At 56.8% G+C, this 16,843-nt stretch overlaps 2 protein-coding genes across 3 annotated transcripts; both read right to left on the bottom strand.

The window, feature by feature from the left end:
* Nucleotides 1–1,243: 1,243 nt before the first annotated feature.
* GH1 (growth hormone 1) lies at nucleotides 1,244–2,559 on the bottom strand. Its single transcript, XM_026512261.2, has 4 exons — nucleotides 2,404–2,559; nucleotides 2,084–2,200; nucleotides 1,730–1,891; nucleotides 1,244–1,444 (listed from the first exon to the last, which is right to left on the bottom strand). The coding sequence occupies exons 1-4, from the start codon at nucleotides 2,485–2,487 to the stop codon at nucleotides 1,244–1,246; spliced, it is 564 nt and encodes a 187-aa protein (XP_026368046.2). The 5' UTR covers nucleotides 2,488–2,559.
* Nucleotides 2,560–9,984: 7,425 nt separating this feature from the next.
* CD79B (CD79b molecule) lies at nucleotides 9,985–13,387 on the bottom strand. Of its 2 annotated transcripts, none has more exons than XM_057318072.1 (6): nucleotides 13,275–13,387; nucleotides 12,527–12,571; nucleotides 11,353–11,658; nucleotides 11,007–11,125; nucleotides 10,703–10,744; nucleotides 9,985–10,591 (listed from the first exon to the last, which is right to left on the bottom strand). In XM_057318072.1, exons 1-6 carry the CDS (start codon nucleotides 13,336–13,338, stop codon nucleotides 10,493–10,495), a joined length of 675 nt encoding a protein of 224 aa, XP_057174055.1. In that variant the 5' UTR covers nucleotides 13,339–13,387; the 3' UTR covers nucleotides 9,985–10,492. The 2 variants fall into 2 exon arrangements, with proteins under 2 accessions (XP_057174055.1, XP_026368269.1); XM_026512484.4 differs by having other exon boundaries at nucleotides 12,527–12,568.
* Nucleotides 13,388–16,843: the final 3,456 nt, after the last annotated feature.

Below are 16,843 nucleotides of genomic sequence, written 5' to 3'. Positions count from 1 at the left end.
CCAATCCACTGCCCTTAGAACAAATTACTCACTGACAGCTTGAAGAGCAAATGCGTTTGGGTTCATTGTTGCCCTTAAAAATGTTTTCAATATGGGCGCACCTGGGTGGCTCATTCGGTTAAACCCGACTCTTGGTTTCGGCTCAGGTCATGATCTCGAGGTCGTGAGATCGAGCCCACCTTCAGGCTTCATGCTCAGCGCTCAGTGGCCAGTCTGCTTGAGATCTTTCTCCCTCCCTGTCTCTCCCTCTGCTCCTCCCCCTACTCGGCATGCTCTTTCTCTCTCTCTAAAATAAATAAGTAAAATCTTTAAAATAAAGTTTTCAATGTGAATTAGTCACCAATGTTTAAAAATTAGATTTCACGTGAGAGTCTGGATGTCCTGTGTGACTAAAAAAATCAGAAGGTTTGGCAGCCCTGCCCCGCGGTTCTACATGGCGCCAAGACCAGATAGGCCCCCACCTTCGCTGGGGCCTGAGTTCTCCAGGTTGCTCTGGTCCCCACACCCTGTTGTACCCCAGATGAGGAAGCAGAGCGTCAGTTAGGACTTACCCCTTCACACCCGGCCCTGCTTACTTTTGTAATTATCTACCTGGCACCTGCTGGCGCTAAGTTTGCAACCCCGATTTAGTGTCTGTCCTGCACTTCCCTTGCCACTATTCAGATCCCAGATATTCTGGGTCTGTTTGTCCCAAAGCCGTTTTGCATCGTTCTCATTTTCCAACAGTAGGTGGGTCTAATATGTTTTCATCTTAAACTTTCTGCACAAAAGTGATTCTGACCTCTCTCATTGTTTTCTCCCGTGTTGGGGTGTTCTGCTTCTGTGCTTAATAGCTTGCTTTGCTTTCCATTTCTTCCCACTCTTGGGGGCTAGATTGGGTGCTGTGGTGCCCCTTGGGGAGGGAGGAACACCTCCAGGGACTTTATGGGGGTGCTCCTGACCTATGACTGCCCAGAGAGCCGGGACCCAGGGCCTAGGCAGGGGACTTGATGTGCGACAGATAGGAGTGAATGCGTAGGTTTCTTTCCAGCGCAGGAAGAATCAGGTCGGTGATGGTCCCAGCAAGCCCCACAGGATGCCCGCGATGTCTTCCCAGCCTGCCCCTCCCCCGCATAATAGCATGACACCGACTCGGATGGTGTGATGCAAGTTAATTTTATTAGGAAAGCACAGTGGACACCGGAGTGGCCCTTTCCAGGGTCAGGGGAGGCTCTGGGGAGGGGGTGAGAGGGAGGCCCGGCAGCTAGAAGGCACAGCTGCTTTCCACGAAGCGACGACACTTCATGACCCGCAGGTAGGTCTCAGCCTTGTGCAGGTCCTTCTTGAAGCAGGAGAGCAGCCCGTAGTTCTTGAGCAGTGCGTCGTCGCTGCGCAGGCTTGTGTCAAACTTGTCATACGTTGGCTTCAGGATCTGCCCAGCCCGGGGGCTGCCGTCTTCTAGCTCCTGCAAAAGGGGAGGGGGGACAGAAAGGCCCAGAGCTCGCCCGCGGCTCCTTCCCTGTCCCTCCACGTGTGGCCCTCCCCTCGAGAGCTTGGAGACCGGAATGGAGGATTCCCAGGGGAGCCGGTGAGCGTTCTCAGGGGTCAAGGCCGGACTGCTTACTAGAAAGGAAGGGGCACCGTCTCCCAGCCCCTGCAAGCCCCCACCCCTCGTCTGAGCCAGCAGGGCCACCAGGCCCAGGAGAAGGCGGGCACGGCCCCGGGAGGGGACCCATGGCGCCATCCCCACCCGCATCAGCGCTTGGATGCCTTCCTCCAGGTCCTTCAGCTTCTCGTAGACTCGGTCTGAGGTGCCGAACACCAGGCTGTTGGTGAAGACCCTGCTGAGGAACTGCACGGGCCCGAGCCACGACTGGATGAGCAGCAGGGAGAAGCGCAGCAGCTCCACGTCCTGCGGGCGGAGGGGGCGGTGGGCGCAACAGCCTCGGCCTGGGGGCCTCCCTCTGCCGCCCGCCCCGCCGCCCTGCGCCCCCTGCGCCCTAGGAGAAGGCTGCCTGGGGCCCCGCTCCTGTGGAGAGGAGGGGCCGCCTTCTTAGAAGGAGGGAGGCCCCTGACCCTGGCCGGCCCGCCCTGGCCTACTCACGGATCTCTGCTGGGCCTCGTCCTTGCCCGTGGGGGCCGGGATGGTCTCCGAGAAGCAGAAGGCGGCCTGCGCATTCTGGATGGAATACCTCTGGCCCTCCGGGATGTACGCACGCTCCTGGAGAAAGGATGCCCGCCCAGGTCCTCACTGCTCGACTCGGAAGCCCCCTCATTTGTGCTCAGCTGACAGCCTCTTCGCTTGGATGAAATCACCCTGAACTCCTCAGTTTCCCCCCATTGTGCCGGGGGGGGGGGTTCATCCCTTCCTGCCCCCCTTCCCCCGCCCCGCCACACACAAGCACCCGTTCCTGGGAAGCTTACAAACTCTTTGTAGGTGTCGGCAGCCAGCTGGTGCAGGTGCTGGGCCCGGAGCACAGCGTTAGCAAACAGGCTGGACAAGGGCATGGCCGGGAAGGCGCCCACCTCCTGAGGCCAAGGCAGGCAGAGCAGGGCGAAGGCCAGGAGCACAGAGCTCTGAGGGTCTACACACGGAGGGACACAGACGGCAAGGCTGGGGCCCAGACGGCAAGAGGCCTGTTTCCTGCCAGCCCTTCCCCTCCCCCCAGGGACTGAGAACATTCAACACTTGGCCAAACGTCTGGGCATAGACGCCTATGCTCCCTTCAGCAGCCCCAGAGCCCAGGGTTAGCGCCCCCATCCATCGGCAGGGCCCCCCACCCTGCCCCTCGGTACAAGCCGAGCCCAAGGGGACTTACCTGCAGCCATTGCAGCCAGGTGAGCTGTCCACAGGACCCTGAGCGCTTGGGGAGCTGGGTGCTGGGAGCCTGGAATTGGTCCCTTGCGGGCCCTTTTTATACCCTGGTCCCTTCTCTCTCCCCCTCCGCCCCCACCTATTTTTCTATACATTTATGCATCGGGCCACTGGTCGGTCTGTGCTGATGGATAATTTAGAGTGTCCTCCCTCTCGTCCTGTTCCTGCTCTCCTTGGGGTCATGTCCCCCAGGCCTTCCCTGCCATCTTCCCTTCTCCGCTGTCCCTGGCCCTGAGGGTTGTGCACACAGGGTCTCAGCTTGAGAGACCACCCAATCTGTCCTCATTTTAAGGGGGGAGTGGCAGGTGCGCTCTGGTAGGGTACCATCATGGGGTTGTCGCCCAGGTGAGGAGGACCCAACCCGGTCCCCAAAGGGGGGGCCGTGTCAGGCCAGGTGTGCTGTGAGGGCTGGGCCATCTTTCCTCACCCTCTGTTCCCGTTCCTCCTCCCTGCACAGCTCCCCTCTGTCCACCAGAGAGGTGTGTCTGGGGAAAGGGAGCCCAGAGCAGCCATGGATCCTGGGGTTTCTGGGCACAATTGAGTCCCAGATTCGACCTCTGCTGCTGTCACTATCCCCCCATCCTTTCCCGCCATCCACCACCTGGTCTGGCCTGAGGCAGCTGGTGCTGAGCACAGACCTCCAGAGGGCCCCAGCCCCATACTGGCTCCCCCCCTGTTTCCCTGATGTGGGGGTGCCCCCAGGTGGCTGGGGCAGAGGACCCAAACTGGAGGCATCCCCCCTGCTCCTCGAACCTGCTACAGAGATGCAAACCAAGAAGAGAGGTCCCAGGAAGAGACTGAGGCCCCAAGTGCTTCCCCCGCCCAGCCCAGGCACTGCCAGAGGCTCTCGAGACTGGAAGAGCCCTTGAGGGCTTGGGTCTCGTCGCCAGCACTGGACGAGATGCTCTCTCCAATCACCCTAGTCTCCTCCCAGTCTCTCTTCTCCTTTTAATATTCATGTAGAGCTCTTCACATTGTGGCGTGTTCGACCCTCATGACCATCTCGTGAAGGCGCTATTATTATCTCCCCATTTCACAGAGGAGCTGACCGAGGCTCGGAGAGGCTTGCTCGTGCCGGCTACCTCAGCCGAAGCTGACCTCTAAAACCTTGCTCTTCCCCTGTCCATTGTCCCAAACCCTTTCTCCCGAGCAGACTGGGTGGGCCACTCAGTTATTATATCTTCTAAATCCCTCTCAACACAGGAATCCTGCCCCTCATCACGAGGGTCCCTTTGCCTCACTTTGTCCTCCTTATGAGGCAGATTGTTGTCCCTCATTTCCCAGGTGGGACCGGCCAGGGACACAGGGTGCACGTTGGAGACCAGGTGCCATGCAGGGCGAGGGCTGGGAAGGCTGGGTAGGACAGCCTGGTGCCCAGGCTTGGGGACATTGTAGCACCTGCTGGCCACCAGCAGCGGATCACCCCGGGGCTAAGAGCAGAAAAGAACACATTCCCCTCCATGTAAACCTTCCACCCCTTGAGTCTAAGAACATTTAGCACTTGCCCTGTGGGAAAACAAACAAATGAACCAGCAAACCCTTCTAGAGGTCATTGGTTATGGTGCTGGCAACCAATGTTGAAAAGTCACACCCTCGTGGTACAGGATGCTGGTGCTGGCATCTTGCCACCTCCCACTTTGAGGATACAGCTTCTTTTTCTCCCACCATTCTGGAATCATTGCCCCACCGTGCCCTGATTCACTATCCACTGGGGAAGGCCCTGGGACGCACGGAGCTGTTCCCCAGGCAGCGCTGAGGGAGGACCAAAGTGGGCTGCCATTACAGATGCAGGCCGAGGAAGGGGGGCGTGGGGAAGGCTTTCCTCTCTTCCCTGCAGCTCTGCTACAGAGGAGGGGCCGGGAGCAAAACGGAGGAAGCTCTCTGAGCCCCACACAGCCTTCTGCCTCCTCGCCCCCTCTTTCCACCCCGTGGAGGAGGACTCATGTGGAACCCTGCACGACCAGTTTCTAGCCCGTGGGGAGGGGGGGGACTCTATGTGAACTGTGGCCCATGGGTGAAGTCTCAGGCCTCCCCTAGCAGTGAGGGGACAGGAGCCCAAGTGGGGGACTGCTTGAGAACCACACAAAGTGGGCACAGGGGAGGTGTGTCTGAGTTTCCCCACAGGCAGGGTAGTGCCAAGAACAGATTGCCCCTGGGATGTAACTCCACCTCCCCTTTGCTTCCAGCATGAGTCCAAGAACCACGTCAATCATTCAACATTGGGCCAAGGTCTCTAGAGAATATTATGTGGAGATTCCCAAAGGCTTTGTCAGGGGAGGTGAGGAAGGAGATCAACATTTCTGAGTGCCCACCATGTGCCAGGCTCTGTCCCGGCTGATAGGGGTGGGATGCCCGTTTCATACGAGGACACTCAGACTCAAAGAAATAAAGTAGTTTGCCCACAGTCTCTCGGCTCCTAAGTGATAGCTGCCCAAGGCGCCCATCTTCCCATCCCCTGGAACTCTTGAGAACCCTCATTCGGGAAAGACAGTGGCGCTGCTGGGCGTGGACAGAACTTTCCTCACCACAAAACTAGTGGAGGAGGGTCAAGTGCCCTCTCAGAAGATGTTCAGTGAAGCTGGGGAGAATTGAACGGAAGGAGCTTCACCCCAGAATGAGGTCCATGGACACCAAGAAAAGCTGCAGAGAAAACAACCCAATGTAACCCGATTTAATGAACCAAATCACATCACCCTTCACATGTGAATTGCACGTTTCAGTGTGCATCATGTTTTCACTTCCTTTATCTCATTGGACCCTTGGGTTTGCCACAGGGCTCAAGCATGGAGGAAGGGCCTTGGAGGGCTGGGGGGTGGGGGTAGGATAGGGGTAGGCACTCCTGTGCGTTGATAAGGTGTTGTTTACCCTGGCTGAGAATCTCTGAACCATCTACAACCTCCGTAACTGGACCTATTAATTTCTACTTTGCGGATTATTCCCCGGGGAGACAGTCCCATGGAAAAAGTAATGAGAGGGCACCTGGGTGGCTCAGTCAGTTGGGCGGCTGCCTTCAGCTCAGGTCATGATCCCAGCGTCCTGGGAGCAAGGCCCCTGTCAGGCTTCCCTGCTCAGCAAGGAGTCTGCTTCTCCCTCTGCCCCCCTCACCACTCCACTCACCCTCTCTCTTTCTCACTCTCGCTTTCTCTCTCAAATAAATAAATAAAATCTTAAAAAAAAAAAAAAAGAAAGAAAGAAAGAAAAAGAAGTAGTGAGTACCCAGGTGTGTCCAGCAGCTGTGGGAAGTCTGGGGTGCTTTCCTGATTGGTGCCCTTTACTGGAAATCACCTCTGACTCCTTTTACCTTATTCTGTGCTTATTTGTGGACATCTTATGCCCCTTGTGGGACTGTAAACCCTTCGAGGCTGGATTCATGCCTTTCATCTATTCATTCATTCACTCATTCTCTTCTTCATGCATTAACTGGTTCTAGAAGTAGTAATTACTCTTCCTATGTGCCAGATTGTACCTGGTAGATGGGCATACTCAGAGGAACAAAAGGCACCATCCTTTGTGTGCCGGAGCTTACAGTCTACGGGGAAGAGAGACAAGAGCAAACAAATAAATACATAATGGCAAAATATACAAGGGAGTATCACATTGTGAAAAATGACATGAAAGAAACAGCTAAGATAGAGAGGTGAGAGCAAAGCCTGGGAAGGGGGGGATGGACAGTGGGCACAGTCTCAGAGCCAGGAACCCAACCAGCCTGTGCTAGGTAGATCGATCGAATGCAAGGACAATGGCAAGGGAAGAACTCAAATACGCACCCACCCAGAATTGGTAAGATAGGCCACCTTGTGTCTCCATGTCCTTCTCAGAGAATGACTTTAAAATAAGAAGTGCCAAAAAAAAAAAAAAATCAACAAGTACAAGATCTTGCAATTTACGGCACTACACGCATGAAAAAATTTAAATGAAAAAAATAGACAAGGCAGTATGCGGACGCTGATTACAAGTACACACAAATATTCTACACGGACTCACGACTTGCAGAACCTGAGCCCTAAGCGGGACCTTCCAAGGCGTCTGGCACCGCGCCCCCCGCCCCCGCCCGCTTTCGCCACAAGAGAAAGTGGTGTTCGGTCGGAAAGAAAGAGGTCTTTATTATTATTATTATTATTATTATTATTATTATTATTATTGATTTAAGAAATGCACTAGGATCCATCTAAATGTGCTTTGACAAACTACACTCTGAACTCAGGATTTAACGCTCGTTAATTTTTGTGCTCTGTGGAGTCATCTAAGTTTCCAGGTAAAGGCTCCGGAGTTGGAGGTGCAGCTGAGGTAACCCGAGTGGGTTTGTTGTTCCTTTGTGTTTGTTTGCAGCTGAGTCACCGGCAGATTCCGAGGGTGCGGGCACCAGGAGCACGTGGAGAGCAGGACACACCCGGGAATCTCACAGGTGTGGGCTCTGAATCCAGCCGCAGAGGGTCGTCTAAGAGGAGAACCCTCACAGATGGAATCTGGGAATCCCAACCCCGTCTTCCAAGACGGCCTTTTGCGGTCCCTTCGCAGAAGACCCAGACACCTGCTAAAGGACAAACGCTACCTACCAGTGACACCCACACAGCGGCAGCTTTTGACATTTTGTTTTGTTTTTGTCACCTCTGATTCTGCTGGAAAAAACACCCAAACCCTCAGGTCAGAGCACCCCAGGCCCGGCAGCACCTGCATCGAAGGGGCCGGAAGTCAAGCTAGAACGAAGAAGGAACCAGCCTATGCTTACAGCAGGGCCCCGAGGGACCTGGTTGGATTCCCCCAGTGGGCAGTGGGGCATGTGCCCACCAAGGCACCTCAGGGCTGTGTTCTGTGGAAAGGGAGGCCTGGGGGAGCTGGTCAGAGCGGGACCCCTAGAAGGATGGCCCCGTGGTGCCAACTCCAGCCCGGCTGGGACTCATGTCCCCATGTGTTGGGACTTGGGAACGATGGGAAATGTTTGCAGATGGCCAATGTTGTCTCGGGATCCTCTCCTCCCTGGTGCTCGTCCTTCTTTACTTCCTCCTCACTGTCTCCATGCTGCAGCGTCCTCCATCCTCCGTCCTCCGACCTCTGAGGGAGGCAGCTGCATGGACTGGGAAGAATGCTGGGTGTGGCGTCAGAAGGTGTCCCAGGCCCCAGGAGCTATGATTTCGGCCCGTTGTTAACCTGAGCCTTGATTTGCTCATTTATCAAGTGGGGATGATGCTGTCCCCTTCTAGGGTTATGCTGGGGCTGATGCAAGATTATATACATGAATATGGGGCTGTTCGATACAATTTTATTGGCGTTTAAGAGGTGCTCGATCTGTAAGTATTTTGGGGGCCCAATAAAAGATTTTGGTTCATGTTCTGTACCCCGATTGTGGTGGGGGGTTATACAATCTGCACACGTGCTACAATCCATCAAATTGCACACTGACAGAAAACAGAGGCAATTTTACTGTAGGACAATTAAAAAAAAAAAAAAGAGAGAACAGCATCTGGTTCAACTCCCTTCTCTCAGACAAGTTTTTATGATTCCCATTCTACAGATAAAGCAACTGAGACCTGAGACTTTCCTCACCCCCACCAGCATCACGCAGCTTCGTCTGCACCGCCTCAGTCAGTTCTGAGGGCCAGGGACCCTAAGATAGACACGATGATACCCACGGCATAAGCCGCTGAAACAGAAAAACAAAAACAAAAACAAAGTAAAAAAAAAAAAAAAGAAAGAAAAGAAAAAAGACAAACAGACCAGGGAGGGCTTCTACATCCAAACCGGGAGGGCAAATACCCTCTAGGGGTGTCCGGGGAAGGAGGCAGGGCTTGTGGCTCAAATAATTCTCGGCCAACAGCACTGCAAAGTGTTAGGAAAACTCAGTGATTCAAAAGTATTTGTCTTTTGGTAAAGCCAGGGCCTCCCTAGACTCAGGGGAGACCCTGCTTGGGGGAGAAGTGAAGACACCCTCCCACCCCCAGCCCGGCTGCTAGGGTCCCTGGCGGAGGTAGAAGGACAGAATTAGCGCCACTATGCAAAGCAGCAGGAGAGGAAGGGCTCCAGCTCAGTGGAGGCAGATGCCAAAACAAACCAGCTTCCTCAGGCCACTCAGAGGCCACGGAGGGAGCGGGGAGCTGGCTGTGCCCGGCCTGGCCAGCATGGTTCCAAAGGAGCGCCACTGAGCCATGCACACATGGGCTGTGTGAAACTGCGGGCTCAGGAACCTCAGCCCCCTGCCCCACCCCACCTGGAGGTCCAGGGGGAAGCTGGTAACAACTGGTGGCTGCTCTTACTGGTCCCCACATGCTGGTCTTGCTTCTCCAGTTAAACTGACACTTCCCTAGGGGCAGGAATTTCTCTGCCTGAATCCAGGGTCCCCCCAAGGTCAACAGGAAGCGGAGTGAGGCCTGGCTTTGCACGTGGAAGTTCACTGCAGTTAAGCTCCTAGCTGGGAACTGTTCCCAGTCATTCCTGCAGCTGGCAGGTTGGGGCCCTAATTTGTAGGGCCCTACGGGTCATTTTGTGGGGATCTTGGGGCCCTAGGGGGCCCCCTGATGTGGTACTAGGAAAAGCTGAAGGAGTCACCTAAGGACCCCCAAACTTCACCACTGCAAAGCCTCCCTCTTTAGGAATCTCTCCCTTGCGTGGCCCTGGATCAAACTTAAAAACAAAATTTTCAGGCTGGGTGGGGAATAGTTTAACTGGAGAATAAGGCCAGCGTGGACAGCACAAGGTAGGAACAGGGCTTGGGCAGGGTCTAGGGGATATTTGGGAGGGCTTCTTGCAGATGGAGGGCCTTCAAGGACAGTAGGATTGGGATGCGTAGGTAATGGCAAGCTCCTTCAAGGTTGAGCCCCCTGCACTACAGAGCAGGACCCAAGTGCGGCTTGTGGGCTAAAGGGAATGCAGGATGAAGGCATCCCTGCCAAGAAGGGCTACCAGCTTTTCTCTGGTCTGGGCCCAGCCAGGGGAAGCCCGAAGGATGCAACTGCGGATTCCAGCCAGCCTTTCAGAGAGAAGCCCTAGTGAGCCCAGGAGAAGTCCGTGAAACCCATGGCAGTCATCCTCTCCTGCACCTATAGGCCCACAGAGGCCCAAACATCTGTGCCCAGAGAGATATTCTAACCCACCCCATACCCATAGATGTCACAAGCCTGTTCTCAACACACTGTTTATTCCATGGGAGAATGGGATCAAGGCTAGAAGCCCCCTAGGATGAGAGAGGGTAGGAATGGGTGGGAGAGGGTGGGAGAGAGTGGGAGAGGAATGTGGCCCTCTGCGGCCCATCTGTGGCCAAGTGGGATGGACCATGGCTTTTCCCCGGCTCTGCAGGAAGCTGGTCTGCTCTGAGTCTATTTGCAGGTTCCAGACAAGCCTCTGCCTTCCCCGTCCAGAACGTGGGCTGGATCCCCACATAGCACCCCCAGAACTCTGGGTCCAGTCTATCCCCAGAGAACTCCCCACTCTAAATCACTGCCCTGCCCTGAGGCCCTTCCACTCCAGTCTCTGCGGCAAGAGCTGGGGACCAGGGGCCGGGGGGGCAGGCAGATGTGATGGATCAGCTTTGGAGGCTGACCAAAGTCCAGGGAAGAGGGGATGAGCTGGGAGCTGGAGGCGGCTCTCACACAGTCAATGAGGGCCCGGCTGGCTGGGTCCAGAGGCGTGGGGAGGGCCGGCCCCTCACTCTTGACCTGGGTGCTCCCCGACTGACCACTTCACCTCTCCTGTCCGCAGAGTCACTATGTCCTCGTAGGTGGCCGTCTGGTCAATGTTCAGGCCCTGGAGACATGGGATGGCGCTCAGGCCTTGGCTCCTCTCTGACCACACCAGCGGATGGTGCCGCCAACTACCCCACGGCCCCCAGCGCTGTGGGGTCCCCCTCTTCCTTACCTCATAGGTGTGATCTTCATCCATCCCAGCCTTGCTGTCATCCTGGCGGGGCAGGGGATGGAGAGCAGAGCGTTAGCTTCCCCCATCCCACCCACTGTTGGGTCAGGCTGGGGAGGGCCAGGGAGACTGGCCTGGGGTAAGGGGGTCAGGGGTCAGGGGGTGAGGTGCACTCTGCCAAAACAACTGAATGGATGAAGGAGAGACTGCATAGGTGAGTCAAGGGGTGGGCTCTGGGGCTGGGGAGATGGAGACCTTGCCCACGTCTGGCCTGCCCCCTGGCCGCCTCCCTGTCCCCCGTGGTCACCTTGTCCAACAGCAGGAAGATGGGCACGATGATGAAAAGGATGATGAGCAGGGTCTGGATCATGATGATGCCATCTTTTAGTGTGTTCCTCCGCTTCAACTGTGCCAAGGTGCTTAACCCTGCGGGGAGGTGGCAGGCGGTGATGAGGCTGGGGGCCCGCTCCTTGGGCCTGCGCCCCTCAGGACCTCCTCAGAGTGGTCTAAGCTATGGCTACGGCCACCTTCACAGTGCGCCCCCCCCACTGGTGGCAGGCTGGGCTGGAGCAGGGTGCGGATGGCTCCAGGAAGGCTCCGTGGTCCCATCGGCCCCTCTCCCTCCCTGGCTGGAGGGCAGGCCCCAAACACACCCATGACTCGCAGCTCAGTGCCGCAGCCCCTGCTGAAGGACATCTTGGAGCACTTCTGCTGGCAGAAGTAGATGCCATTGTCCTGGAACTGGACCCCTTGGATGGTGAGGGTGGCGATGGAGCCGTTCTGGCTCTGCATGACGTGGCCCTTGTCCAGCAGCAGTGGCTTGGGCTCCAAGTCCATCTCCCGCTTCCGGAGCCAGCTCACGGCTCCCAAGTCCTTTGTGTGGCACCTGATTTCCACCGTGGCACCCCTTTTCCGGGCTATGAAGCGCGGGTTCTGCCAGATGCTGGAGCAAGGGCTTCCTGTGGGCGCCAAGGCCAGGATCAGCACCCCGCGGTGCATCGTCCCGACCGCCAGCCCCACCGTGGGCCCCCTCCCCTCGTGGCGGGACCCTGGCTCAGCCCCTGTGGTCTGTCCTTGCTCTTGGGCGTGGGACAATCATGAGGCAGAGGTGTGTGGGAGCTGAGCTACAGGAGTGGCCACAGGCCAAACCACCAGGTCCCGCCCCTTTCCAACTGCCCCCACCCCAACATTTGATTTTCCTTTAGAAGGGTTCTGGAACCTTCCTATTCTTTTCCACGCCCATACAGCAGCATGATCTAGGCCTCACCCACTGGGGCCCAGAGGCCTGCAGGACAGCCCCCCACCTGGCCTGGTGCTCCCACTTTTTGATTCCTAAACCTTCTTTCTCAGCTTGGTGACCTCTCCTCACCTGCCTGCTCAAGAAGCCCCCCTCCTGCATCATTCCCAACGTTCCCCGTGAGGGGCCTCTGGGAATCTTTGAGGCCCTGTGACCTGTCAGAGCCCCTAAGGTTACAAGCTCCTTCCCAGGCTCAGTCCGACTCCCCAGCGAGACAGCCCAGCCCGAGTCCTCAGTGCAATTACCTCTGGCTTCCCCCTCCTACCCTGGGTTGAGCCACACCCCTTAGTCGCTGGGACTGGAGCACTTATGTCTAATGAGGGTGACAGCTGGCAGGAGGGGTGCTGGGGGGGGCCTCGGACCCAGGCCTCTGAGATGGAGACCCTAAGGTAGCCTAGAGATGGGTGTCCTGGCTGGGGAGATCCAGGGAGACAAGGGCACAGGGGCAGCCATGGCACAGCCCCTGAGACCAGGACCAGCATTAGACACACACATACTTGCCCCCAGAAGGGGCAGGGGAAGTTGCTGACCTTTGGGATCCGGGTACTTTTCTGTTTTGGCTGCCGGCACACCTGCTGGGTGGGAGGAAGTAGGCGGGGCTGGGTCAGGGCTCTCCACTGGAAACTCGCTGCCCCACCCCTACGGCCCCCTGCATTCCTCGACCCACTTCCTCCTCCCAGGACATCAAGGTCAAGACCCCTCAGCCCTCCCTGGCACTGCTCTGGAGAGACTGGAGTGGGGAAGAGTCACCAGAAATCCACCTCCCAGCCCCTCTTCTGCCTTTGGCCTGTCGGATGGCCTTGAGCAGGCACCTGGATGAGACAGGAGGAAAGTCATAACTGGAGGGCTGTCCTGTCTTCCAGACCAGGGGGCCATTTCTGGAACATGCACATCCCAGGGTCTGGTTGGGGGCAGCCTCTCTCCTGCGTCCCCCCCCCCCCCCGCCCCCGCCCAACATACAATGCCCTCAGGGCCTGGGGGTAAACCATACTCCTCCCTACCTTCCGTGTCATAGACACCAACCTCTCACACCCAGCTCAGGCTGACATCTTCTAAGCAGGAGAGGGGCTAGGGCCCCAGACCCCTTAGCCCATCAGCATGGGTGATACCCACAGACCCAGGGCCCAGGGCAGTCCGAGGGAGACAGGAGGCAGAAAGTGTGAGAGACAGAAGGGGGAGGTTGGAGAGAGCAGGACACAGAACCGTGGAAACAACCAAACAGCCCGTGACAGAGAGTGAAACCAGTAGGCCTCGTTTTGGGGGGGGGGGGGGGCGTACCTGAAATCAGCAGCAACACTACCAGCCAGTTGCTGGGCATGGGAGACAGCACCAGCCTGGCCATGGTCACCACTCCGTCTCGGACCCCAAGCTGGTGACGAGGACAGAGGCTCCTGGGGGGGAAACGTGTAACTGCCTGGGCTGCAGCCTGTCCCCTCCCTGCCTCTTCCCCACCAGGCCCCTTCCTGCCATGCAAATTGGGACCCAGGGGAGGCACCAGCTCTCCCGGGACCCTGGGGGAGGGCGGGCTCTCTTGTCAGCTGTGCAGCTAAGGCTCAAAGGGCACCACAGTGGATGACCCTGGGAGGCAAGGGCCACCGAGTCTTCTGAGGGCAGCTTGTGCTTCCCTCCCCGTGCCCCCCGCCCCCACTGACGGTCATGTCCTGGGGTCCCCAGGCTTCTATTGCACAGTCTAGGTTCCCAGGCTCTTAGCTGAATACACCCCGGTCCTGTGGGTGAATGTGGTGAGCACAGCTTCTAGGCTCTGGGTCAGCCTGCACTCTGCAGGAAGAGAGGCACCAAGGAAGGATGGTGCAGGGGTGCTGGGGGGGTTGCTATGGGCGCAGGATGGGCACCTGGGGGGGCCCAATGTGCAGCCTCTAGGCTGGAGTGCAGGCAGCCATTTTGGGGGTTGATGATTTGACCCTGTGGAGGAAGGGAGCCACAGAGGTTCTTGAGCAAGAGCCAGATGTGGCAGCTACTTGGGAGATGACATGATCTAGACCCTGGCAAGAGGCCTCCCTCCCTCCCTTGGTGAGAGAATTTTCTAGAAGCTGCCAATGGGGTGGACTTAAGTAGAGACAGCTTAGAAAACACCCAGCACTCAGCAATCGGGGGACTTCCAGGGAGTTGTCCATAGCTCCCAGGTCTTGGGTCGGGGACACGAGGCTAGCACAGGGAAACCTCCAGGTTCTGACACTCAAAGGCTCCCTGGCTTTATCTTGCCAGTCAGTAGAGTGGTGGATGGAACCATAGTGTTCAGAAACTTGTCTGAGTTTCTGTCTTTGTGTCCCTGGGTCAGATACAACTTTTGCACCTTGGGGGCTGGGCCTGCCCTTGTGCAGTGTACAACCTGCACAGCCACACATGGCAGGCTTGCTTACGTCAGCCCTGCAGCTGAGCCCACTCTGAGTTTTATGCATCCCCCTTTTTCTCTCTTGTCCCCTCAATCCCTCTCTTCTCCCAACTCCCAGGAGGGGAAGAAAGATGCTGAATCCTATGTGTCCTCTGCCTACATCTCGTTCTCCCTGCTACCCTCCATTTTTCAAACAGCTTACGTTACTGGTGGGTCTCTTCAGGTTTAGAGAGACGTGGACCTGCTCCATTCCAGGGCTGGCAATGAGAAAGGCAGGGGTCTGGGTGCTGCCCCTCAGTCCTGGTGGACACTGGCCTCAGCTGGATGGTAGGGGCCACCGCCAAGGAGTGCGGGCCAGGACCAGAGCTATAGAAAACAGCGACAGGAGGGTTAAGGTTTCATCCAAGGAACAGCTCGTTCCTGGCAGTCCCAGATGTTCTTGCTGTTTCCAGATGTTCCAAATGAAAAAAAAAAAAAAAGAAAACATTTCTCTGAAAAGGTGTCAGATGTTCAGTTCACAGAACAAACAGCCCAGGAATATAAACATTACCTGAGGTCAGTCTGGGGACCACAGGCCCCTTGTGCTGGTGGGAGTGGTTGGAACCCTCCCCAGAGGAATGGGGGGACATCCAGGGGTTTCTTCCTTTAGCAAAGTACCTCCTCATGATGGAGACCTTGGTTAGCTTTGGAGCTAGTGTCCCCCCAAAGTTGGGAAGATAACGGGGGAAGGCTTGGGGCACACACGTGTGTGTGTGCACATGTGTATGCTCACATGGTGTGTTGCCTGGGCTGTGTGGTGTGGGCCCTGCTCAGGAGCTGGGCCCCGAGGCCCAGGGTGACTACAGGGGGCACAGCGGTTGGCGGGCAGATGGCATCTTCCAAACACATCCACACGCCCATATCCCCTGTGGGCAGGCATGCAGATGTGTCCTTTGGACTTCATTCCCATTCATGCCTGGCAGGGATCCATTTTCAGGAGTGGGTGGAAGCAGTGGGGCCCCCACCGCCTGCAGGGTTATTTGTCACAGTTGGGGCTGTGCTGTTCCTTCTCTGGTGACAACAGCACAGAGCTCTGTCTAGGGTTGTGACGCCTTTTCTTTCCTGGAACAGGAGGCCCCATAAGCCCACTCCTGCCTCTGCCCCCGGCTACCCTGGGCTGCACACCCTGACATTTGGCAGCCTCTACCACCCCTTTCCAGGAAGGCAGCATCGAGACAAGAGATGGGGGTGGAGGGAGAGGGGACAAGGGGCTTAGGAATTTGAGGAAGCAAGAGGTCAAGGACCCCCAGCAACCCTGGGAAAGGAGAGGGCAGAACCTCAGTTTGGAAGGAGAGGCTCAGACCTCTGCCCCTCCCCCTAATCCACTCAGCCTGGCTCCACTGGACTTGCTGTTTTGCAGGGGATAGGGAGGATAGAATGGAGGCCCGCTGGCTAAGAAAGATGTTAAGTTTGATTCCTGGCCCTGCAGTGTACCAGCCAGAAAGCCGCCCCAAGTTACCTGGTGGTTCTCATCGAGGAGTGGTCCCACCCCACTGCGGGGGGCATTTGGAAAGGCACTGGGGCCAGCTGATAGCTGATGGAGGAGATGATTTTGAAATACTGGCTTATGTTTTTCATCTAGTATTTTGCCTCTTTTCCTCCACTATTCAAGGCTCAGCGGAAGGGTGGGCCAGGGCACCCTGCAAGCTCTCCTGTCCTTGGAGCCAGAGAAAGCCCCAGGCGCAGTCTGGAGAAACTTACAGTGAGAAGGAGCTCCCCGCCCCAGGGAGGGAGGTCAGCACCCCGGTGGGGGGCTCAGAACCCTGCAGGGATGCCAGACCCTTCTCCCCACACACAGAGAACAGTAAGGGGAAGGGGCCTCAGGAATACGGCTGAGGGATGGCAGGGTTCCCTGTGGCGGCCCACCCCAGCCTGCCCAGGTGCCATGTAACCTCAGGACCCAGGAAAAGCGGGTGCGGAAATCTTGTGAAGACTAAGTGTTTCCTAGTTTGGACAAATACAGTCCTGGGAGTCAGAAATCAAGCTGCAGAAAACAAAATTATATATAAAATTATATTTCACTCACCAGGATTGTGGACTTAGCTCACGACATCGTATTACTGATTGTCACAGGTCCATGGGACCCTGGGCTCTCTGAGGTCGGAGGCCAGAGGTAGGGTCCTTCGGGGACAGTATCTGTGAGGACGGAGGGGCCACACCATGTGTCCCTCAGGCACCTCGGGGCCTCTGGGGGGCGCAGAGAAGTGGAGGGGGCTTCTAGAGAGGAGGGGCTGGGGCCACCGGATCCCAATACTATTTCCTGGGCACCATCATGGGTGGGGGGAAGGAGCGTGGCTCTGTTAGGGGAGGGGGCCCCGACCCCTGACCTCACCTGGCATCTTGGACTCCAGCTAAGAAGTTGGAGCTGTAACCTTAAAAATAAAACTGCCCGTTATTTTACCGGCAGAAGACCGGTTAATTCGGGAAGAATTAGAGAACTGCAACGCCAAAGGAG

The sequence above is a fragment of the Ursus arctos genome, unplaced genomic scaffold, assembly GCF_023065955.2.
Source record: "Ursus arctos isolate Adak ecotype North America unplaced genomic scaffold, UrsArc2.0 scaffold_24, whole genome shotgun sequence".
Taxonomy (NCBI): Eukaryota; Metazoa; Chordata; class Mammalia; order Carnivora; family Ursidae; genus Ursus; species Ursus arctos.
Note: the sequence above shows the minus strand (reverse complement) of the source record. Positions and strands in the feature narration are given on the sequence as shown.